At 46.8% G+C, this 24,327-nt stretch overlaps 1 protein-coding gene across 2 annotated transcripts; it reads left to right on the top strand.

The window, feature by feature from the left end:
* The first annotated feature begins 1,710 nt into the window (after positions 1 to 1,710).
* On the top strand, positions 1,711 to 23,629 carry LOC119406970 (phytanoyl-CoA dioxygenase, peroxisomal). Of its 2 annotated transcripts, none has more exons than XM_037673790.2 (7): positions 1,711 to 1,859; positions 11,907 to 12,143; positions 19,650 to 19,725; positions 20,467 to 20,636; positions 21,383 to 21,514; positions 22,755 to 22,817; positions 23,534 to 23,629. In XM_037673790.2, the coding sequence occupies exons 1-7, from the start codon at positions 1,764 to 1,766 to the stop codon at positions 23,585 to 23,587; spliced, it is 828 nt and encodes a 275-aa protein (XP_037529718.1). In that variant the 5' UTR covers positions 1,711 to 1,763; the 3' UTR covers positions 23,588 to 23,629. The 2 variants fall into 2 exon arrangements, with proteins under 2 accessions (XP_037529718.1, XP_037529717.1); XM_037673789.2 differs by having other exon boundaries at positions 20,464 to 20,636.
* The last annotated feature ends 698 nt before the right edge of the window (positions 23,630 to 24,327 follow it).

Genomic DNA, 24,327 nt, shown 5'->3' with positions numbered 1-24,327 from the left:
TCCTTCGATTGAATGAGTAAGGATTCCTAAAGTAGTCTTGTCATCGAATTCTTCTCAGCTATTATAGTGGCGTTATCACAATCACTGCGGTGACCGTGGTTATCAGCGTTCTCGGTCACGACGTTCGATAATTTCTTGTTACAGATGTCCCACTGGTGCTCCTTTGATATTCTCGTGAATTTACCAGTTTCGCCGATGCCACTGCAACACTGCGACTGCAGTCTGCGCCCGTTGGTTGTGCATAACTATCGATTGCAACGCGTAACTGACACACACGAGAAAAAGAAAGGCAAGCAGAACACGGCCAAGCGCGATTGAGCTTTTGAAGGCGTCAGCTGTGGTTGCTACGCTGCCTTTCTTAATATGACATTTAAAGATAATATACAGTATTGCACAGAGAAGGCTAGCATTTAGGCAGAGCGCATGAACAGTACAGCATACCGTGTGGACTAGAAGCCTTGAACTTGTGGCACACACCCACACCAGGGTACTGGCCAATAACCGGGTAGTTTTAAGAAAATCCTGAGTGTTTTTTGTTGCATTTTATCGATTAAAACAAGACGAAAAAAACAGAAATAAAAAAAGAAAACTAAGACCGTCTCTGTGCATTCAAGTTTCGCTTCGTTTCGCTTCTGTGTTCCCCAGGACGCCCAAAGTAATCTGCGGTCTCTCACTACGGCCTGGCTCGCAATCATATCTTAGTATTGCCACGTAGAAGCCCCGGAAAGTAATTAATCAATAAATTAAATTCTTTAACTGTTGTTGTCATTTTCAATTAATTTGTTCCTGTATCGTCTTCCTTGTGCAGCACTACACTTGGTCTCAAACATCGCGGGCAACGCTGTCGAAGCAGCTGCGTTCGCAACAAAAAATATCTCGGTATTTTTACCAGCCAGTACAAAAAAGATTATTTGGGCTGAGTAATAAGCAGAATATATTCTACCTTCACATAAACTATAGTATATGAGTTCTAATCGCAAAGTACGAGTTTTTGTCGCACAGTGTTTACTTGCATTACACTGGCACTTCATATACTAGAGGCGCATTTCTTGATTCTCAATATGTTCTATGGTAGCCTCGTTCAAGTTGACGTTAGTGCTACGTTGACAATCTCAACTGCTACATGGTTAATACGCAGGCTCCTGGCATCATCGTAACTCAAGATCATCCTTCTGTACTGATGCTGAATTATTAGTTAATAAGTTAATTAACTGAACAAACAGTTAGTGTAGCTAAAATTTGTCGATGTTACATACCCAGAGACAACGTGCTGATTGAATGAACGAGCAGAATGAAATGAATCCCGGCAGCAGCGGCGGCGTTTCGTTGGAGGCGAAATGCTAGAGGCCTGTGTGCTTTGATTTAGGTGCGCGTTAAAGAAACCCCTGTGGTCGAAATTTCTGGAGGCCCTGCTAACGCGCCTCTCAATCATATCGTTGCTTTGGGACGTAGAACCCCAACAAATATTTATCTTTGTCAAAGGGCGCCTTGTCATTCTTGGCTGGTTAGCTTTATGCGGGTTAGCTGTTCAAGTCATGTCCCGCGTTGTCGCCGGCAGCAATCGCTATATGTATCACCAGCACAGCCTGAAACACTGCGAGTTAGGCCGCGTTGCTGCGTCTGCTGCGAAAGCAATTGCGCCAAGGAAAGTGATTAGGTCTTTTGTGTCTAAGCATGTCGGCGCGGACTGTTTTCATCCCTCCTTCGCAGATCCCTCTCCGTGCGTCGTCCCCCTCTCCCCTGGTGCGTCGTGAGCGGGCGACATGAGCGCCAACGGCCACAAGCTGAGAAGCTTCGTCGAGGCAAACTTCTCTGGCGGTGTGGGGACCAGCCTCTGGATGAACTCCTTCCGCAAGGACGTGAGTAGTGGCGCACGTAGCATCACGATGAGTGTGCTCATTTATACGGCAGTACTGTATACAGCTAGCGTATAGTCTCTTGTATCAGTGACGCATACAAGCTCTGGGAGAATCAATCAATCAATCAATTTATTATTAAGGTAAAAGCCTTGTATGAAATTTCATGCGAAAGTGACCTTGAAAGAAAGGCCGGCATGAGCGAAGTGAAGTAAAAAAGTCAAAGTGAGTCAAAGCGAAATAAAGTAAAAAGAATATATATTGGCGAAGCTTGCTCTAAGCCGCGCAAGGCTTGAAACAGCGAAACTGGACGAATCCGAAGACTAATCTGGCTGCTTCGAGGTTGTTTCTAGCCTCAGCTAGGTGATGCAGGTTGTTTCTAAGTTGTTTCTATGTCGTTGCTAGACTTTAGCTAGGTGATGCTAGGTTGTTTCAACGTTGATTCCCAACGCATAGAGGTTCGAGTTATACCACATACAGTCACAGACACGACACGAATGTCCAAACTTCAGGGACAGAACCTCGCGCTGAAACCAACCATTCACACCTCTCGTAGATCTACGGGCTGCTTATTCTAGTTGTAGCTGGGCAGAACTTGGTTGCAACTAGGTTGAACTGGGTAGAACTTGGCCATATCGATGTTACGCTTGGTGTGGCTAGGTTGTGCTTGGCTATATCGAGGTTAAACTTGGTAGCAGCTACGTTGAACATGGTATTAGCTAGGTTCGGCCGGGGCTACGCCTAGGTGGTTATTCCGGTAGTACCACCTACCAATTTCTGTGGCACATACCAGTTTATGATGATGATAGTTTTCTGATAGGCCGCACAGTGGCACATACCCGTTTGATGGCGATAGTTTTCTTCTTCACTTTTAGTGTACCAGTGGTGAGTAGTGGGATTTGCCCAATTTCTGTGGAACATACCCGTTTAAGATGGTGATAGTTTTCGGTAGGCCGCACGGCGCATACCCGCAGGCCGCACAAATTACGGCTAGCTTAAACAGCTTCGCCGTTAGAAATCGTGGTGAGTAGATGCAAAATGAAGTTAAAAATTGGCCGCGCATCTGTGTGCTTCGCTGCAAATGTCGTCTGAAGACGATAGAAGAGGCGCTGCGTGAGATATGGACGCCATCTGGCAATACGTCGGGAAACATGAGTGCTGTGTTGCGGGCTGGTAGTCCCGGTGCAGCAGCAGGCGAAGACCGGCGGTGACCAACGCGACCGGCGGGGACGCCAGCCAGCCCGAACACGCGGTTTGGCGCGAAGCGCTGAAGCAGAAGAAACGTCCGCACTCAACCAGTACTCTCTACAAACTCTTATTTACACGTCGCCTGGGTAAGACAGGGATGCCAGAGCGGCGCCCCATGGCATTCGTACAGTGCCATACAGAACCGAAACCGAAACACAACAATGAGCTCGTGCAGAGGGCACGGAGGAAGGCAAGTTTCAGCGCAGTCGCATTTTCAGCGCAGCTTAAGAAACTAGGGTCTTTAGAATTACGTATGTATGCATGCATTTTCTATTAAAGGAACACACCACCCAATATTTACCTAGTGATGTTGCGCCTCAGATATGCGTAATCTTGGCTTTTTGATCGACAATGTACACAGGTATGAACCTAGTCAGCCGTTCAAGATGGCTGGCCCTTGGGCAAGTGGTTCAACTTTGGCCGAGAGGCTGAATCGAGTGACGTGCCGACAAACAGACAGACAGACAGACAGACAGACAGACCAAAATTTCTTCGTTTAAGTATCCCAAGAAAGACTATCGTCTTTAAAAGTCGGAGTGATCGCGGCGATAGCGAGATGCGCGTTCACTATACCTTTGCGGCGTTCGCGTGGCTAAAAAATATATATATAAAATAACCCATACCACGTGAATGCGCGAGCTGCTCGCTCACTTCGCTTTACGACGTTCGAGGCGCGCGATCTGCGCGTTTGCTTCATCCTTGCGAGATTCGTGTAACCAAAAGAACACAAAAAAGCGGCGTTCTTGTGATATAAAATGCACAGTAAGAAGCCCCGTCGGATAGCTTTGGCTTTCTAGTAGTCTCAGGCGAATGCACAAGGGACCCTGTGAGTTTTTTTTTTTTTTTTAATTTCCTATGCAAATGTCTTAGGCATTTCTTATGCGTAATAGTTCACAGGGACCCACAGCTTTTCAATAGTTGTAGAAGGGGTCAGTTATTAGCAGGAGTCCAAACTATAAGACACGTAATAGTATAAATATTACGTGAAGTTTGGCACAACCCGTGCAAACATTCTTCTTCCGTTCGGCAACATAATGGTTATTGTTCCGAGTTTAACACATCATCATAAACGTTAACGCAATAGAGTGTGACAGCACGAATGCGAAGTTCTCAAAATGATAAACTTCTCAAACACAAGTTCAGTGTTTGCTAGAGCGGACGTGGATGGAGACCATTGCAGGGCGGTGAAGTATTCCCGTTATACGTCATGGGTTAATCACTCAGTAGCCCAAATGCAGAGGGAGAGCGACATAGCGAGTAAATGTTGAACAGTTCAAGCACAAGTTCAGCAAATGTTGGTTATCACTAATTTATATGAAGACCATTGAGAGGCAGTTGCATATATGGACACTGATTGGCACACAATGCAGTGGCACACATACAAAAATTTCAAAACATCTAAATGTTCAATATTTATTCCTTCATTTATTTACTTATTCATTCATTTATTTATTCATGTATTAATTCATTAATTTAGTACCGCCAGCATGAAGCCCAGGTAGGTGAGCATAACACAGAGGTAATTTGCCCGAATGCCCTGAAATAAACACGCTTTTCACGCTGGTTTCTTAATTCAGTTAGCCTATTCCAGTCAGCTATCGTTTGTGAAAAAAAAAGATAGCACCGAAAAGTATCCCTCCTTGCGAAAACCGATTGTGGAGAATGAGGCCACAGTGGTGCCAAATAGATCTGCTTATCAAGGGACATACGTATGTCGCGGTGTCTGAGGCTAGCTTGTGATTAATTAAATGTGAAATAAATTGTAACTACATAACTTTAATCAAACCACTGAACTGCTTGCGCGTACAAGAACAAACCGGAGGGGGTAGTGGGAAAACATAGTCCTATACGAAAGATCAGCAAGAATACAGAGAAAGACCGTACCGCGGATGTGCAGCATTTTCAAGGCTTGCGACTTCGTCGCCCATTGTCTACGAAATTCGTGCGCGACACGCAAGGCGCAATTTTATTGTGTCGCCACGCCACTAGGAGCCCAGGGACTACTATAGAAAAAACCCGCAGTGGCTCTACAGGTATTCCGGCCCGAATGACAATGTAGTCCGGCACCACCCATTCTGGCCTTCGTACTTTTCCTTTCCTTGACCGGCTTAGCTCATGCTCTGCGGCGAAATGATGACTTAGGCGCATGGTATACGCGAAGCACCATTCTTTAACTCTGTCATGCATATAACTCCATTTTTCGGCGGGAAACAGAGTTTAATTGAAAGAATGAACTCTTCTGGAGAAAATAATTTTCTCAGAAGTAAAAAAAAAAATTGGCACTATTAGTTGAAAAGATATGAGGTGGTCACCTGAGGTCACCAGCATGCAATAAGGGTCTACTGGTCAATGTAGTGGAAGGCTGCAAAGCAGTACCTTTTTTTCCCGCAGGAACAATGAGACATTCTATGCAGCGCACATCCATCTCATTCTTGAAGGCACTTGAATGTACTTTGCAAAACTCCTCCGTTGAAGCACCAATAAAAATATATTACCAGCCTTGTATAATACCCCTCATCAGAGTTGCCAGATGCTACCGGAGCTAACAAGCGAATAATCATCACAAAAGAAGCCCACGAAAAGCCGCGGGGCTTTCGCGAATAAGTTCAAAACAAGCGGAAATTTAAATGATCTTTCCATTCTTGGAGATATTTTATTTGAAATAAAAAATGTCACTCAAATACGAAGGGGAGCTGAAAAAATCACTAGTAATTATTTTATACAGCGGAAACATGCGCAACTATGAACGAAAGCACATATTTACTTTTTGACATTGTCTCCAGGGTAGCATCCCTTCGGTTTAATGCACGTTTGCCGGTGCATGATTAACGTCACTTGTTGATTCCTCCAACGCATGTTTGACTTCAACGCTAAAGTACTCAAAGTAATCGGCAAGCGCGCTCTTGGTGTACGTGATGATCGCTAAAATAACTATTGGCTGGGAAGATGCAAATAAGCCAAAAAAAAAAAAACGCGACAAGCGACTGGGCGAGAAAAGAAGCCCAAATCCGCTTATTATAAGCGGAACTGACAACTCTGCCCCTCATGCACCAACTTCAGCGACACGGCGCTCTGTGATGACTGAGTACGGCTCTTTATTCCTAGATTCTGTAGTATTAGCGACTCATGCAACCTGCCACGGCGGTCTAGTGGTTATAGTGCTCGACTGCTAACCAGAAGGTCGCGGGATCGAATACCATCCGCGGCGGCCGCATTTTTGGATGGAGGCGATAATGCTTAAGGCCCGTGTACTTAGTTTCAGGGGCACGTTAAAGAACCCCAGGTGGTCGAACTTTCCGGAGCCATCCACTACGGCGTCCCTCATAATCATATCGTGGTTTTGGGACGTTAAACACCAACAATTATTATTACCTACTCATACAACATGTGGTCCTGCGCTATCAACATAATAAGGACAGGACGTACTTTCATTTCTATAAAAATATCTGGAGTCTAAGATTTAGAGCGCTTTGAAGACGACGGCAGCCGGCAGAAAACAAACGTAGCATTCAACATTGACGCCCAAACGAAGTAGCATCATATATGTCAGAATGTCGAGAGGTTTAAAAAACGCGCCGCTGAAAATCCGGCACACGGAGCTCGCGTGTTCCAAGAGGAAAATATTGGCCGCGTATCTGCGTGCTTCGCTGCAAATGTCGTCTAAAGACGATAGAAGAGGCGCTGCGTGAGATATGGACGTCATCTGGCAATACGCTGAGACACATGAGTGCTGTGTTGCGGGCTGGTAGTCCCGGCGCAGCAGCAGGCGAAGAACGGCGGTGACCGACGCGACCGGCAGGAGACGCCAGCCAGCCCGAACACGCGGTTTGGCGCGAAGCGCTGAAGCAGAAGAAATGTCGGCAATCAACGAGTACTCTCCACACACTCTTTATTTACACGTCGCCTGGGTAAAACAGGAATGCCAAAGCGGCGCCCCATGGCATTCGTACAGTGCAACACAGAACCGAAACCGAAACACAACAATGAGCTCGTGCAGAGGGCACAGGAGGAAGGCAAGTTTCAACGCAGTCGCATTTTCAGCGCAGCTTAAGAAACTAGGGTCTTTAGAATTACGTATGTATGCATTTTCTATTAAAGGAACACACCACCTAATACTTACCTAGTGATGTTGCGCCTCAGATATGCGTAATGTTTGCTTTTTGACCGACAATGTACACAAGTATGAGCCTAGTTAGCCGTTCAAGATGGCTGGCCCTTGGGCAAGTGGTTCAACTTTGGCCGAGTGGATGAATCGAGTGACGTGCAGACAAACAAAGACAGACAGACCAAAATTTCTCCGTTTAAGTATCCCAAGAAAGACTATCGTCTTTAAAATGAAGAAAAGGTAGTTCCTTGGGGTGACCCCCATACGGAACGCGTTAATAAGAGCTTTCTTGAACGACACGACCAAAATTCAGGGACATTCCGCACTACTGGGAAGGTGGCAGCCATGACTGTGGTGCGTCTGGGTATAGTGAATACAGCATAGTGATTTATTAAAAAGCGCAAGATAACCAGGAGTAAAAAAAAAAAGAATATTGAATACTGTTAAAGTGAATTTATATATTATCATCACTGACTATATTAAGTGAATAAATAGACACACTCAAAGATCCTAGTGTTTCGCTTGCGCAAAGCACATATCCCATCAACGGCACCAACAGCGGCCTCGAAATGAAATCCTGTAGTACATAAGAAACCCAAGCTGTTACGAAAATACAAAAATGAGATGACGTTCTTTTCTAATGGATGTTGTCTTGTCTTTGAGACATAATTGTTCACGCCATGCTGCCATATCGGCGAAATGCCACACTTTTATGTTTACCTTTATGCTATGTTCAATTTTTTTTTTTTTTGCGTCGCAGAAACGCTTGACTGGTCGAGTTAGTTGGCTAGCCGAAAATTGTTCTACGCATCGTTTGTCCACGGACGCGATCCGCCAGAGCGTAGCCGTATGCAGCTTGGCTGTATACTAAAAAGACCAAGTTCTTCGCTAGGTCACACGTCAAATGAATGCGAACAGTTTATCCTCACCGCGAACGGAGGTCTCGGATAAATGATTGGAAAACAAAGTATACTCGTGAAGGCAGGAGCCGATTTCGAAAGCCCCTGTCGGCTACCTGTAAGCTATCTTTCATCCCATTCAGCTTACGGTTAAGTATAACATACCAATGTTCCATGTGCTTCCTTAAATGCGATATTACCAGCGTTTATAAGCACCCTTCACATTATGGTACTCCGAGGATGCGTGCTTGACTGAAAGCAACTGCCGGGTATTTGTGCCGAGCTAAAATGTGCACGTTGTTATATTTTGTCCACGTTTCCTTAATCGCCGCCTGCCTTCATAATTTGATTCAGGTTCCGGCAGAACGTGTTATCAAGCGGTAGAGTCTTGCCGTCTTCAATAAAAAAGCTATGACGACGTAAAGTGTTGGTGCCATGTAAAATGCGTTTTGATTTATCATGTGGTGCAAGTATTACATAATCCCCATACGAGCATATGGAAATCCCAGATGAAACCAGTACATCGACATGCAGTGTCATATCCCATAAGACTAAAGAGGAAATATATCAAGGGCTCGTTTCTTTGTTACCCACAACTTAGTTAAACCGACATACAATAAAGCCAAGGAGAGCATAGGCTTGGTTAATTATGTTGCCCGTAAGACTATGAACATGTGATCATCCCGCATTGGATATCTGTGTTCTTTAAGATACGTCCCTTATAACTGCGCAGTTCGTTCGCCACAACGTGACAAAACATGAGGATACGGCGTTGAGCTGCTTAAATCTCGGGGAAGTCGGTGACGAGCGCGAATCTTTGTACACAGGACAGTCAGCAAATGGTCGCAGCGACCTTGACGGAAGCAGGCGGCCAGACCTTGAATATACCCGATGGAAAAGCGAGCGCACGTTCAAACAGTGAACGTCGTCAGCGTGCCTGCGTGTACGCGAGACACTCGACTGCTCATATCAAACGCCTCCAAGGTTGCTTTGCTGCTTCGCGCGCAGAGGCAGAAGATCTCGCCTTAGAAAAGAACGTCTTCAAGGGCTCGTTGACCCATTTTAACAGTTGCTAACTAATTGCGCGTGCCAGGAAAGAGGGGAACACTCAAGAACGAACACAAAGACAGTTTAAGGGCACACTACAAAGCTCATTCGAACTGTCTTCGTGTTCCCCCTTCTGCGTTGTCTTTTTCCTGCATTTTGCGCACTTAATTAAAGGGACAATAAGGAGCTGCCGCGGTGGTACAGTGGTTATGGTGCTCGGCAGCTGACCCGAAGGTCACGGGTTCGATTCCGGACGTTCGAAGGAGGCGAAAAACTTAGAGGACCGTGTACTTAGACAAAAAATCATAGGAGTAATGATAGGAAGACTATAGGAGTAATGATAAGAGTTCGGAGGATGGCAGAATGGGTCAGGGAACAAAGAGGGGTAGCATACCCTAGTTGACATTAAGCGAAAGAAATGGAATAGGGCTGGCCACGTAATGTGTAAGACAGACAACCGGTGGTCTGTAAGAGCAACATAATGGTTACCAGGGAAGGGAAACGCAGTCGAGGAAGGCAGAGAGACAGATGGAGTGACGAAATTAAGAGGTTCGCAGTGATAAAATGGAATCAGATCGTACAGGATATATGGTAAACTGGAGGTCACTGGGAGAGGCCTTCGTCCCGCCGTGGACTAAGACAAACTGAGAATGATGATGCTGATGAAAGAACCTCAGGTGGTATAAATTTCCGGAGCACTCCACAAACGCGTGCCTCACAATCATGTCGTGGTTTTGGCATGTAAAACCCCAGCAATTATTCCTGAAGGGACATTAATGAGAAGAAACGATTTTGCTCGTTTAGTAAAATGCCATTTAACAATACCGAAAACGACACTTTTGCCGCGAAAAGACGCTTAGTAAGCGAGGAAACGCGGAAAGATAAAATGCATGTGGCGACGCCACTATGAAGTTCCCGCACCAATTCGCGATGACGTCATAGACTTTGACGACTTCTATGACGGTAAAGATAATTCTTAATCGCTAAAAATGAAGCCCATTGTCTTTTGAAGGGACCAGAAACTTAACATACTAATTTTCAGGAACTTTTGTTGAGCCATGGGTCAAAATGCGAAAAAGTTTGAAATCCGTAACATCACGCTGACTTCTATGTGCAGAAGATTTGGCGCGAAATTTAAAAATGAAACTGACCTTCATTCTCTCTGCTATCATTAAACCTATGACGGCGAAATTAACGACAGTAGATCACTCAAAGAATAATTAATCAGTCCAAATTGATTCATTGTTCCACTTTAGTGTTCCTTTAACAATTGCAATAGACCGACCCTCTATACAGCGCAGTAGTAAAAACACCATGAAGAAAGTGCCTTTTGCTTCACATTTTGTAGTTCTCGATAGGTTGGAAAGTATATACTGTAGTGAAGCTGTAATGGCTAGGAGGTGGGAAAACGTGGCGGTCCGTGAGTATGCACAAACTATACTGAAGAAGCAATACTAGCATACGCTACTTCGAAGGATCTTTGCGATTGCGCAATCGTGTCTCTCCAGGTTTTGTCAGCATATATATACAGCTAGGAATAATACCCGCCGCAGCATGAATTGCTACCCATAAAATCATTTAGGTGTTCGTAATATCCTTTAAGCTAACGTCACCGAATGAAATCTTTCAAGCACGCATATCTTAAATGTGGTGAGAGAAATCGAAAGCTACAACCCCCCCCCCCCCCCCTCCAAACGACACTTCGACAAATCCCAGCTCGTGGTGAACACCGGGGTGGCACGTTTCATCTTCACTGGTTAACCATATGTGCGGAGTGCCTGGGCGGAGATCTTTCAAGTGATAATACCTTAAAAAGGCAATAAAAGCGTACCGCTCCATTAATATCGACCACCCGGAAGTATTCACCTGCCCGCACTACATCTCGTTAACTCTTCAATGCGGTGAAAACTATACGTAACACGTTAATTTACTACAAAAATAAAATATAAAGATAATCAGTCGTAGCACGGCTTTGATTTGTGTTAGCACTGCGTGGCGCATGCATGCGTATTGTTAATATACCGTATTTCCTCTTGCGCGGCCCGCACAAAATATACAGACAATTCCGAGCTAAAGTGGGGATGCAAGTTATACGCGAATTTCTGCGAGCAAGTTGGCTTCACGGCAATGCAAAGAAGGTGGATTCATGGCAATACGCAGTGATCTTTTTTGTTTAATTTTTATGGTTCAGCTGTCTGAAGTTAGGCGTGCTGGTTATATGCATGGGAGGGTTATACGGGAGAAAATACGGTAATTATACACATTGGGTGAATTATTCTGTAAATTAACTGCACTAGAGTGTTTATTTTGGCCGATTAATACATGTCCATAGAAAACAAGCAACAGCGCGAACCACAGGACAACAGGAGAGAGAAGGACCATAGCGCTGTCCGTCTCTGTCCTGTGGTTCGCCCTGTTTCTTATTTTTTATGTTCAATAAAAACATTCGTTCGTTCAGTCGGCGCCTTTCAACCATCCTTGTCGTGTCGTGCCTTTCACCCATCCTTAGCACTCAGTGCTATGCACAGACGCACCTGAATAGCACATCTTGGGCTAGCCGGTTGTTCATCATAAGGCAAAAACAACGCAAACATTACGAAGCAGACAGAAGGAACAGGAACACAGTGTCTGTACCTCGTGTTCCTTCTGTCTGTTTGAAGAAAAGTGTGCGCTGTTCTTGCCTTGTTACGTTAACTCTATTGTCAGTTTTTCTATAGTTTCCGTTTACGCACTCCGCGCTCGTTCGCGCAGGGCAACGGCGGCGCGACTGCGCCGGTCAGCAAGAGCCTGCTGACGGCTGATCAGCGGCGGCAGTACGAGGAGCAGGGCTACCTGGTGGTGCCGGGCCTCATGCCGGCCTCGCTCATGGCACAGGCCAGCCGGATGGACATTGCCCTGGAGCAGAGGGAAAAGCTGGACGCCGACGCACAGGCCAGGCTCGAGAGGACCATGCGCGACGTCCTGTCCCAGTACAGGCGAACCTCGCAGGTACAGGGAAGCGAAAGCTGAGCTTTCACTGCACTTGGCCACGACCTAAAAATTAATAAAACCTCGGCGCGCTTGTCAATCTCCTACAGTCGGATACAACTTAAGTCGTGACAGGCCCCGCCCAGACGACCGAAGCGCGGCAGCCGATCGCTTCCGCGACTAAAGAAACTTAGTCCCGCTCATGCACGCAGCAATGTTCTCCGAAGGCAGGGTCACCGGCCGTCCGGATCATGACGTCAGTCTGGAGTGCGCGCTCATTGGTGCAGGCTTGCCTGCATCCGCCTTTGAGGAGGAAATGCCGCAGACTTCTAAAGTTGTATCCGACTATATGTAAGAGAGTCGTGCAAGCTGTATTCCTTTCGAACCACAAGTGCTTTTTCTGCGCTATTATAAATGCCACGCATATCGGAAAATTAAAGGGAAGCTGAAGTCGCTCTAGAATTCGGTAAAACTTCGTGGTTAACAAGGACCGACAATATTTTCGACGATGTCGTAATTTTTTTCGCGGTTGTTGGCAGCAGGAGCTTTAAAATACGCGAAAGAAAAGGTTTGTTCTGCTCCGCCCACGCGAGCGCACCGGAAGTGTGGGCGTGGAAACGAACTACGTCATCTTCCGTGTTTTTGGCGTAGCTGCGCTGCACTCCAACGGAAGTTGCCCGCTGCTCACAGATCCGAACTAACTGCGAGATCGCTGTTTATGCACCCGAGGCTCAAGTAAGTATGAAGACGCTGAAAGTTCTGCAGCTAAATTACAATATCTGCCATAACGACCAACAGCCGAGCGCATTGTGAACAAGGGCCTCGTATCTTCAACCGCGACCTCCGCGACTAGCTTCGTCTGCGCCTTTGCCGGAGCTGATCGCGGAGGCCACGCTTTACCAGTGCTGCTGTTGCGGATGATGCACCATACCGATCAATAAATCAGTTGGAAGTGAGCGCTGTGCGTGGTTGATGTCTGGGTTGTGGGTGTGTGGGTGTGTGAATGTGTCGTGTGGTTGCGCTCTAATTAACTTTTGAAAAAAAAAAGCACCATACCGAAGATGACGTCACCGCGTTCGCTCAGCATCTCAAGAAGCCCTGCGGGCGCAGCGGCTGTTTTTTGCCAGAAAATGCTATTTACGTGCACTTTTGAGAACTCTCACAACGGTTTTCTAATTCAGCGGGGCTCAAACATTGAATACCTACTCCAAAGCCTTTTTTTTTTTTTAGTACTTCAGCTCCCCTTAAAGGCTCGTCGTTCTTACCTTCAATACGACGTATATGGCCAAGCATTGATGTCAGAATCTCTGATGAAATCTTCCAAGACGTTCAAGCTTTTTACTTGATACCAGCGACACGAACATGGGTCTGTATATGGATACAACATCTCAATCATGCGAAAAGTTCATGACGTCACGGAAATGAGCGAATATAATTGGGTGGAGCAGTGATGGCTGCGGGTGGAGCTTCTATTTATTCTGGGGTTGTAACCGACTATAGTAGCGGTGGTCGACAACGCACTCTGGTATGTATACCAGGAGTGGTATTCTGCAATATTCGACTAGTTTGAACGCCCATTCACACGTGTGCTGTTTAGAAAAGCTCGAGATCCGGCGCAACGGCACCAATCGCCCCCGCCGGCTATCGAGCTCTAGCCAATAGCATGCGCCGAAATGGGTTGCTAGAAAAATGGTGCCCCAGGAGCCCCATGCAACTACAACTCAAATATCAAAGTCAGTGCAAAAGTGGCAAATATAAGAATGTATAGGCTATAGTGAGAAATTCCCGATCCAGCGTTCCGTCGCTTCATACGTGCTACAAACCTGAAGAGAAAACCCACGAAACACGAAAAATTGCCGCTAAAATTGAATAAAATTGCCAGCAGGAGCTCTGTCTTGTGCTTCTTTTCTTCATCCTAGCTGCGTTCGCTTGCTCTGTTCAGCAGGATTTAATTCGCTGTTTTAAAGGGTTTAATCGATTGGAAGCCGCTCTGACTTTTAGAATAAGAACAGCACCGGCGTACACCGCAGCATGGACATTCAAAACTGCACGAGCTGTATCGCTTGGTTATGCACATCATGTGAAGAAACTGGCAACGTGAAACAGTTTACTTGGTACAGGAGGTGCATCAATGGCGAAAGGAAAACTGCTGAACAGTGGCGAAACAGTTTCCTTCATGCTGAACAGTTTCCTTTCGCCATCAATGGCGAAAGGAAACTGCTGAAAGGCGATTTTCGAATGCGTCTGCACAGTAGACATTGCAGTAACGACGGAGAATTGCGCGCAAGCAAGTTTCACGCCTTCTGAAGGAATATCTACAGGACACTAAACTTGTATGCTCTGTTAGATGGATGGATGGGAATGTACCCTTTGGATCGGGCGGCAGCTCACGCCACCTCACCGTAACTCATAATGAAGTACCAACTCCATGTAGTGAAAAACTTAATTTCACTCCTGTCTTGATTTTAGTCACCAATCAGATAACCTCCTCTTGGTTATTTCTACCTGCTTAAAGTCTATTTTGCCTTCACTGTCCCTAAACCTCAGTGCTTTGAAAAATTCAGCCCCATTGCTTTAGACTGTAGGGTAAAACCCTTTACAGAAAGGTATCAAGTGTTCAGCCGTTTCCTCCTCCTCTCCACACCCACCGCATAGTGTGCTTATCCCTTCGTATTTGGCTCGGTGCGTATTATGCCATCTTCGACAAATCGCCCCGGTGCGCACCGGGGCACCAAGGCGCTACGATGATTGGACGAAACAGTGCACCGGGGCGCCCCGGGGCGATTTGTCGAAGATGGCATTAGACAGCAATACTCCTGTCCTGGCTTCAAACAAAAGGGAGCTACCCCAAAAGTTGTTTTTTTTTCTTTGGCATTTTCCTGTTTGAAAGTTCTGTACGTTTCCAGTCTCGACTTCGTAAGCATCCCTATTTGAAGAGATTCATTAACAGTGAAAGAAAAGAACAGGTGGAGCAACTGCCGGTTCAGATTGTCGGTATAAACCAGCCCGCAGACAACACTTAAGCCAACCCGCCATGACCATAGTCAACGTGACACGAAAACAGCGCATTCCAGCACGAGCATCTGCAAACGTCTTTGACATCGACATCAGCAAAGACACTTCACCTCGTTTACTCTTTCTCGCTGGCGCTACTGCACCCCGTGAAATGTAGGCCACAGCGGCGCGATTTTCTTTTTCTTCGAAGTGCACTGATGAAACCAGAGAAAACGACGACGTCACCATAGCGTCGTTTCCTTCCGGCTGCCTGCCGTTTGCCGGAGTTCCACTCGGCTGAAGGGCCGAGACTAGGGAAAGGGCATGCGCAGTCTGCGTTTCCGCGTGCGCACACGTCTGGAACGCCTCTGCCCCTGATGATTGACACTCCAGCACAATGACACAAGAAAAAGAAACGCGGAAGCGCTCGGAAGACGGAAGCGTTGGATCACCCGACTGCCGCCCGTAACCACGAACCGGGTCGCAATGCCTGTACCACGCGCAGAAGCGATTGTCTACGGATAAAAGAAACGCAAGTCATACGCGGTTGAGGGTATGAGGGTTGGAATGAAGAAATAATAACAGAAGAGCGTAGATGGGATGTCGGTTACCAGTATCACGAAATCTTACCAGCGCGGAAAGACACGAAGGGACAGAAGAGAAGACACGAAGCGCTAATAGCAAGTTCTGGGGTTTAACCTGCACGATATCATGCGAGTTCATGCGAGTCAAAACCACGATATCATTATGAGACACGCCGTAGTTGGGGCTCTGGACTGATTTTGACCACCTGGGACCCTTTAAAGTGCACCCAAATGTAAACACACGGGTGTTCTTTGCATTTCGCCCCCGTCGAAATATGGCCGCCGCGGCTGGAAATCGAACCCGCAGCCTCTAGCTTACGAACGCGACACCATACGCGATAAGCTACCACGGCGGGTCGGAATGAAGGAATAGCAGGGACGTTAGCTGAATCAGTTTGCTACCCTACACATGGGAAGAAGAATGTTGTAGTGAAAGAGAGAGCATGAAGCTAGATGATTCACATCATGGTGCAGTATAATCAAGGTCAAGTCCTTTGAACATGTCTGGCGTTGTACCTAGGTGTGCTTCAACGGCAGAGGTGACTATATTTCAAGAGATCACCCAGTAATGAGATATATAGTTTCTTCACACATGCTGCAGTGAGGGCGCATATTCGCCATATATCCAGAGTTCCTAATTACGATCGCGCTAGATAACCGGAAATAGGAACCAAGACGGCCACTTCAAAAGTACTTACCCATGGCGAATTACGGTGGCAAGTCTTGAAGTAGTCGGACGAGTTCAGAAGCTAACACTCAGATCAGGGGCGTAGCCAGAAATTTTTTTCGGGGGGGGGGGGGGGGGGTTCAACCATACTTTATGTATGTTCGTGCGTGTGTTTGTACGTGTGCGTGCCTATATACGCAAGCAAAATTGAAAAATTTCGGGGGGGGGGGGGGGGTTTAATCCCCCCAACCCTCCCCTTGGCTACGCCCCTGACTCAGATGTCGCAAATCCGAATTTGCCAGTGGAAAACGCGTTGCTTCGCATGGGCACTGTTCCACACGGAAACGCGTCAGAAGCCACCGCACGCGCAACTTGTCCCTAAAGCACGGCATGCACTTTCGCTCGGCGTGTTCCCATGGTTAGAGAAGCCGTTGTGCCCGAACGCGTGTCTCGAGTGCGTGCGGTCGACTATAAGTGTTGCAAAAGCAAGATTCTGCACGTGCAGTGGGTCATGCAGGCTACGCTGAATGTGCACCACAGCGACGCGGGCCGCCAGTAATTGGAACTCGCTCTTCTTACACCAGGCAGCGGTGACGTACGTATACTTTCTTGTCATCGTGACCGCGTATCACTGGGTCAGCAAGTGATACCGCTTGGCGCAGGTCATGCCGGAATGTAGGCGTAAGTCGCAACGGAAAAAAATTAGCACACCGGATTAGCACACCGGTGGCCGGAGCCGCAAAATTGCGACACGCGGCGCTGTTGTTCACGAGCACGCCGATATCGAGAGTGCCAAGTGTATGTACATTCCATTTTCCAAAGCAGGGGTTGCCGGCGCACCGGCGGAAAGCAGCCCATCTTGCTGTTGGCCCATCCGAAAGCCCATATCTTAAACGAACGCTTGTTCATTGCTTAATGGCAGATGTGGCTATGCACATGATTTCTTTTTTTTTTTTCCGCAGTAGTTGCGAGCAACCGCATCTTTATCGCAGTTGCCCCGAAAAAGCTGTTTGTTGGAGTTCTTTCCTCCGGCCACCCCTGTTTTGGAAAATGGAATGTGCTTGGCACTCTCGATATCGGCGTGTTCGGGAAAAACAGCGCCGCGTGTCGCAATCTTGCCGCTCCGGCAACCGGTCACTCGTGCCAATCTTTTTCCGTTGAGACTGTACCTTCACCATTGCTTTAAAACGTTCTGAAAAGATTGCGCGCAAGACGCGAGCAGTTAAGTTTATTCTGCAAGTAACGCTAGTGCCGGCAATGGCGCTGGAATGCTCGATGACGTAAAGTCCCTGGATATTTCTGGCAAAGTACCGTCTTTCTTTAAACCGAGCCGCCACGCTGAGCACTCTCTTCCCACGCCTTCCACCTCCCCGCTTCACGGGCCGTCGCCCGAGAAACGCGCACGTTATCAGCGTGGCATTCTTATAGGAAAGTGGCGCGAGCCGGGTTATAGGGCCGGCGCCCGCACGGTGGCCGTTTAGGAGAGGATATAGATAAGGTTTGGACAATTGGGAGAGGAGGATTGGACACTTTGGAGAGGATATAGAGGAGAGTGTCGCTACTTTCTATATATTAAGGGACTTTACGACGTCTTTCGCCGACGATGAGATTATCGAAGACCGACCGCGCTCACCGCTACCATTGCACTGTGAGTGTTACTTGCTTGCACTTTGGCTGTTCTTTTTGCTGGGCATAAGTTCGCCCAACTCGTAGCTCAATCTTTACCAGTTTCACTGTTCGATTACCCGCCGTCCGAACCACGTGACAATACATAAAATGTTCCTGAAGTTCTAGTCGAATCCGCGTCCTGACGTCTGACGAAAAAGCAGATCGTAGTGCACGCGCACGTCCAAAGCGAGTTGACTCGAAACGACGAGCGGAACAGGCGAACACGGTGATTATTACAGTGATCAGTAAATACGTTATTACCTAATTATCCGCAACCAGACACCCGATCAAGCGTGTCAGAAATGCTACTACGGCCTTGCGTTAGATGTCCTTCGCTTAAATCATATTTGTTACGTATCGAACTAACTGCAATAAAAACAATACATTAGAGTTTATTGACCTGTCCATTTAAGTGCGTGCAGTGCAGCCTACAGTTGTACAAGTTGTTGTCACGTGGCTTCGGCAACGCGTTGCCGGAGCTAATCGCGGAGGCCATGCACGTGGGTAGTTGCCAGTTTGCACTAGTGAATACATATATCGAGCGCCCTTTACGCACGCCATTGCCAAGCACGCTTGACTTCGATCCCTTTATGCTCACTCACGATTCATGCTTCATGTGCACTCGCAGGATTGGATGCACACCGACTTTAATAGTTATCCAAACCATCCGCGAAGAAACGGGACCTACGGTATGTCGCATCACTGCAGAACATCAGTGTTGCCTGGTGATGCGACCTAACGTAGTTTCAGCTGCAGACTGCATGGCGATCTTCGTGCTATCATCAGCATCATCATCTCTACCTATTTTCTTCTGTGGGTGTACATGGGAGCAATCCACAAAGCGGGGGAGGGAAGAAAACCATAACTCACAGGGTCCCTTATGCATTCACTTAAGACGACTCGAAGGCGAAAGCCACCTTCTTTTCCTTCTCGGTCAATTTATTGATCCTGGCCCGCCACCCTTCGAATGCTTTCTGCACCTAACGTGGTTTTGCGTTACCTCAAGATCGGAGGCACTTCACCTGGTTTTGCATTGCCTCCGTGATCGGACCACCTTTGACCAAGCTACGATATCTTGTAATGACGTCATCATGTGACGTTATGTCACGTGACGTCCTGATGACGTTGACGTCACAAATTTCGGCGCTCTGTGACGTCATCACGTGATGACTGTTTGCGTCACTCGTCCCCGACTCCGCAGGACGCCGACGGTCGAATTTCGCGTTTGATGAGGCATTTAAGGCTTTCACCTTAATAAACATACTCGAAAAATGTGACATATTCACGGAAATTATGTATATAGAGTAGAAAAGGAACAACTGCCAGAGAGGACCAGCCACGTTACAAGGAAAATGTCATTCACAAAAACGCGCCGATGCACACGGCCAAGCGTACCGCGCTGCCTCCTCGTACCTTTGCATGCAGTCGTACGTGGCTTCACCGGCAAGCGCGACAGACTGGAACGGCAGCGATCCATCTTGCCGTTGCTCGGCGTTTAGCTCCAATGATTTTTATACCTTCACACATGTCAAAGCCTCCGAGGGTTTTGAAGTTTTGTTTTTAGTATCTAGGATGTAGTGTAAATCATTTGTCCCCCTCTGTGCGCATGCGCAGGTTCTCGACTGGGTGGAACAGTTTTGCGGCGCCAAGGTTCTCTCCCTCGGTGCCATGTACGTCAGCGTACCACCAGGTAAGCAGAGTTCTGATCTAACATAGTTCCCTCTTTTCGCCTCCCTAAGTGTAGGGCAGCCAAACGGGCACAACCATGATTAAGGTTTGTGCCCATTACTCTCTGTCTCTCTCTCTCTCCCTCTACACCTCTATCCCCACTACAGAAACGGATGTATAGCGCTTTGTTTGGATACACAAGGGAGTACCATGCCGAAGAATGTGGACAATATACGAAGTACAGGCAAGCAAGCTGTTCAACATAGCTATATTGCACGGTGACCCTAACCAAGGCCACTACGTTTCTACTAAGAGCAATTTCATTGCTGTAGCCTGTGACACGCGTTTTGAAAAACTGAGCGGAAATATCATCCCTTATACTGTGACCTAGGTCACAGTATAAGGGATGTTTTGCTGTTTAGCATCCCACGGTGAGCTCACAGACCGTGAGACACTTAACAGCAAAACTTTTCTTACGATCCAGTGAAACTTGCCCCCCTTCCCTCCCTAATGGAAAACCCTGCGCACGCCTATGCAACTCACATACCTCGTATATGGACCAATCGAGAGCTTATTTCGTCGAGACGTCATGTGAACGAATTGTGCCGAAAAGACGGGAAACGCAAGGAAAGAATAACACGCTCGTTCTTTGTAACTACAGAGCACGTTTAGGAGCTTTTTAAGTATTCAAACGCTAGTGTATGCCGCTCAGCCTGACCTTCATTCCTCACTCCTTCAATACATGCGTGGCTCGTCACAGCAGGCGGCCATGGACAACTGGCGCTGCACCAGAACGCTAATTTCCTGCCCTTCTCGGACGACGAGGAGCGCCTGGTGTCGGTGTGGACGGCCATCGACTGCCCCGGAGTCAACTCCCTGTTCGCAGTGCCCGGTTCGCACAAGGGTCCCGCCCTGCAGCACAGCGTCGAAGACGTGCGTATATCTCTCTAACTGGCTACCGCCGGTCATCTCTTGCACAACGTTACAGGTACGATCGGCGTCAAATGAAATGCGAACAGCGGAGCGCGTGGTCCAAGCATTAGCACCTGGTATAGTGCAGCGTGTCCAGTCAACACCAGTGACAGGCGCGCACAGTGCAGGTTAGGCAGTAATCATATCGTGGCTTTGAGACGTAAAACCCCAACAATATTTACTATTATTATTATCGTCGTTGGTACAGAAACCGTGACGTTCGCGCATCGGCCAACCTGCGATACGTGCGATAAGAAAAAAAAAAAAGAACGAAAACTAAATGGCCGCTGGAACCAAATTCAGATGGCGCCATGATGAAGCGTTGCCGCGGTAGCTACACGGATATGTAAAAGACGAATCGGTGCGGTATTTCACAGTATTACAGTGTTTTCATAGTGTTGACGAAAGAAATGACGGGAAAAAGTCAAGCCGGTGTCGTTAACAGAATACCTAACTTTACATTAAAAAGATGATGGTTTTAATGAAGAGAAAGAATGTAGATGGGCAAAACACTTGAGTGCGATAAGGAGATACAGAAATTATATTGAGGCTTAAAGAAAAACATAAAATAACTGCTTCAGCCTGCACCACCGAGGTATAACAGGCTACAGTGAAACCTGATCAACTGAAGCCTTCACCTGGTTAGCTTCATCCTGTTAGCTGACTGGAGATTACAATCATAGTACCAGTACACCACCTTCATGCAGGGCATCATAATCGACCCAATGTTCGAGGATGTCGGCGCTGTGGCCGTGGACGCGCAACCCGGTGACGCAGTGTTTATCCACCCGAGGCTCGTGCACGGAACGGCACCCAACCGTTCGAGCACTTACCGCAAGGTAACGGCTACAGTGTAGTACCGACTGTTACGTAGTGGGATGGCATATACCAATACCGTGTTTTGCTGCAGTGCTTCCATGTTCCGTCCATAAAAAAATAGAATTACTTGCCTGTGCAGATGCCAGTAGTGGAACTGGTTTTCTAAGCGGTGTCTGTGATTGTAAAAATCATTAAAGTGCATATATTTGAAGTTCTCTCTCGTTCTATGACTTACCTAAATCACATTTTTCTTTTCGGGTCAACTGTGGTAACTTTTCTCGTGCTGACTGATTGATTATTGTAAATGAGTTCTGCGGAATCCCGCAAGATGACGGAAGGGTTTTGAAATGGATAATTGCAAACTACCCGTTTGTAGCACGAAGCTACAAGAAAATCCGCACGGATTGATCAGAAAGGAAAGCTTTTAGTTGAAGAAAAATTCATCCAGGTCCGGGGATCGAACCCGGGACCAACGCCTTTTCGGGGAAGTCGCTGTAATGACTGAGGAAAGGCGGTGGTCCCGGGTTCGATCCCCGGACCTGGATGAATTTTTCTTCAACTAAAAGCTTTCCTTTCTGATCAATCCGTATGAATTTCCTTGTGGCTTCGTGCTACAAACGGGTCGTTGTCAATTATCCATTTCACGATTGATTGATTGATTGATTGATTGATTGATTGATTGATTGATTGATTGATTGATTGATTGATTGATTGATTGATTGATTGATTGATTGATTGATTGATTTGTGTCTTTTAAAGTCCCAACTGGTGAGTGAACGTGTGAAAAATGTAATAAATTTTAGGTAGGGGCACATATTAGACAAATTTTAACCAGCTGAACTGCCTTAACTTGCACGTTCTATGTACACGAGGGTTACCTGCATTCGGTTCCCTTCAGTATGGGGCTGCCAAAGCCAGTGGTTGCACCTACGACCTTGTGTTAAGGATCGCAAAGTCGCAGTCACTAAGCGACCGTATAGCTTGTGCATGTTAGTGATTGGCAGTCGTGTCTGTAGGCAGACAAGTACGCACTTTTATATCTAACGCATTATCACTCGTTTTCAATTCACGGTACCATTGTAAGTGCTTCTTTGTTTCTACGTGTAGATTCGCCTGCTCCCTCAGCAAAGTATCTACGATGACTATTATAGTGTGGAAGCTTTCACGATACACTTTTTTGAATATGATATGAATGTCAGTATCATGTGTGTCTTCTGACACTCCGCAACCTTCGCAAACTTCTCTCTTTCCCTTTGGCAGGAAATGATTTCGCACTACGCCCACAGCGGCGTCCGGTATATTGACAAGCCGTCAGCCAATCAGGTAATCTCATGCATTTCCTCTTTCGCCGTCTTCTTGTCACAGCTATTACACTTTCCTGAGTAATTAAAAACCTGTTATCGAATACGTTAATGTAATGCCTTCGGGCCCTTAGGCTGGCAGGCATGAAGTGAAACCACTTTTGTATCACGTATACGGCCCCTGTCGCTCCACTATGCATGATTCTCCACTATGCATGATTTTCTCGCCTTTGCTACCCTTCCTACAGGCGATATCGCCTCCTCGCCACTAATTTCTTAAAAGCACGTGCACAATTCCAGCACTAAGCGTGGAGCCTATCAGGGTTTCGCGCTTCTCGGCTACACGCTATCTCCGCTTGCGCAGTCGAAAACACAGAAAATGAAGTGAAATCAGTTTATCGCGCACGATAGTCATGCGAGACAAGGAAGAACAAGTGGGCCACTGCATGTCAAAGCAGGGTAGAGGACAATTCACAACTGATATTTCGGGTATATATGGACAAATCTAGAGTATCTACAGTAATGACGTCACGTGAACCACTGTTCTTGCGTCACGAAGTGCGCCAGAAAGACCAGGAGAGAAACGCCAGGAGAGAATAACGCGCTCGTTCTTTGTATTTTCAGAGGTTGTTTATGGGCCCTTTAAGATCGTTAAAAGACGCTATACCTTGTAATACTGTGCTCACGCGCATGGCGTACTTATCGCTGCTTAACTGAGCACTGTCTCTCATCGTCTAGGACTACTGGAAGGACAGCGCCTACATTGTTCGCAGCGCCGACAGCCGTCTCTGAAGAGGAAACACGAAGGACTCACCGTGGAGTGCACCGTTCCCTGTCTCTGAATAAGTGTGATGCAATCGGCAGTGTTAGCTATGTGTAACCCTGAACCAAGGACGATGTTATCTTCAACTACAAAGTTTCGTTTTTGAGAATCGTAATGAATTTCTTCAGTAGCCTTCTGACAACAAGCAGGTTGATCGCGGTGCCTTGATCGGGTTGTTATTCCCGAGCCGCGAAAAAGCTGGTCGACTGCCATTGGTGCTAATGTGAACCCGTAGTTTTGACTACATATGGTTACACGAAGCAGGCTTTATTATTTGCTTCTTACTATTGCAATACTACTATTGGATAGTGTAGGACGCGCTGTCTACTTCAGTTCTCAGACACTTTAAATACACGCAATACAGCATCGCTCATGATGTCCAGATGCAAACGAAGTTGGTTCCTTTTGAGCACAACCAATGTCTTAGAGACAATCATACGCAGAGGAAATATATGCGATATTTAAAAAAATCTCGTTGCGCAAACGCTCAGTGGTGTATCCCACGGTGACTGTTTAGATTTAAATTATATATACTTGTATACAACGTCTGCAACGTCACTCTTCGGAACTAGGTGCTTGAGTATACTCATGACTTATCTGCACATGCGCAGGCCTACGATGCACTCTAGCACGGGTAATTTTACATACATACATACATACATACATACATACATACATACATACATACATACATACATACATACATACA

Source organism: Rhipicephalus sanguineus, chromosome 10 (genome assembly GCF_013339695.2).
Source record: "Rhipicephalus sanguineus isolate Rsan-2018 chromosome 10, BIME_Rsan_1.4, whole genome shotgun sequence".
NCBI classification, from domain to species: Eukaryota; Metazoa; Arthropoda; class Arachnida; order Ixodida; family Ixodidae; genus Rhipicephalus; species Rhipicephalus sanguineus.
Note: the sequence above shows the minus strand (reverse complement) of the source record. Positions and strands in the feature narration are given on the sequence as shown.

What these genes read in the sequence shown, in the direction of transcription:
- LOC119406970 (XM_037673789.2), top strand. Translation starts at nt 1,764, where the DNA reads ATGAGCGCCAACGGCCACAAGCTGAGAAGCTTCGTCGAGGCAAACTTC. An exon ending in AGTACAGGCGAACCTCGCAG is followed by an intron (nt 12,144 to 19,649) that starts GTACAGGGAAGC and finishes GCGCATGCGCAG; the next exon opens with GTTCTCGACTGGGTGGAACA. An exon ending in TGCAGCACAGCGTCGAAGAC is followed by an intron (nt 20,637 to 21,382) that starts GTGCGTATATCT and finishes ACCTTCATGCAG; the next exon opens with GGCATCATAATCGACCCAAT.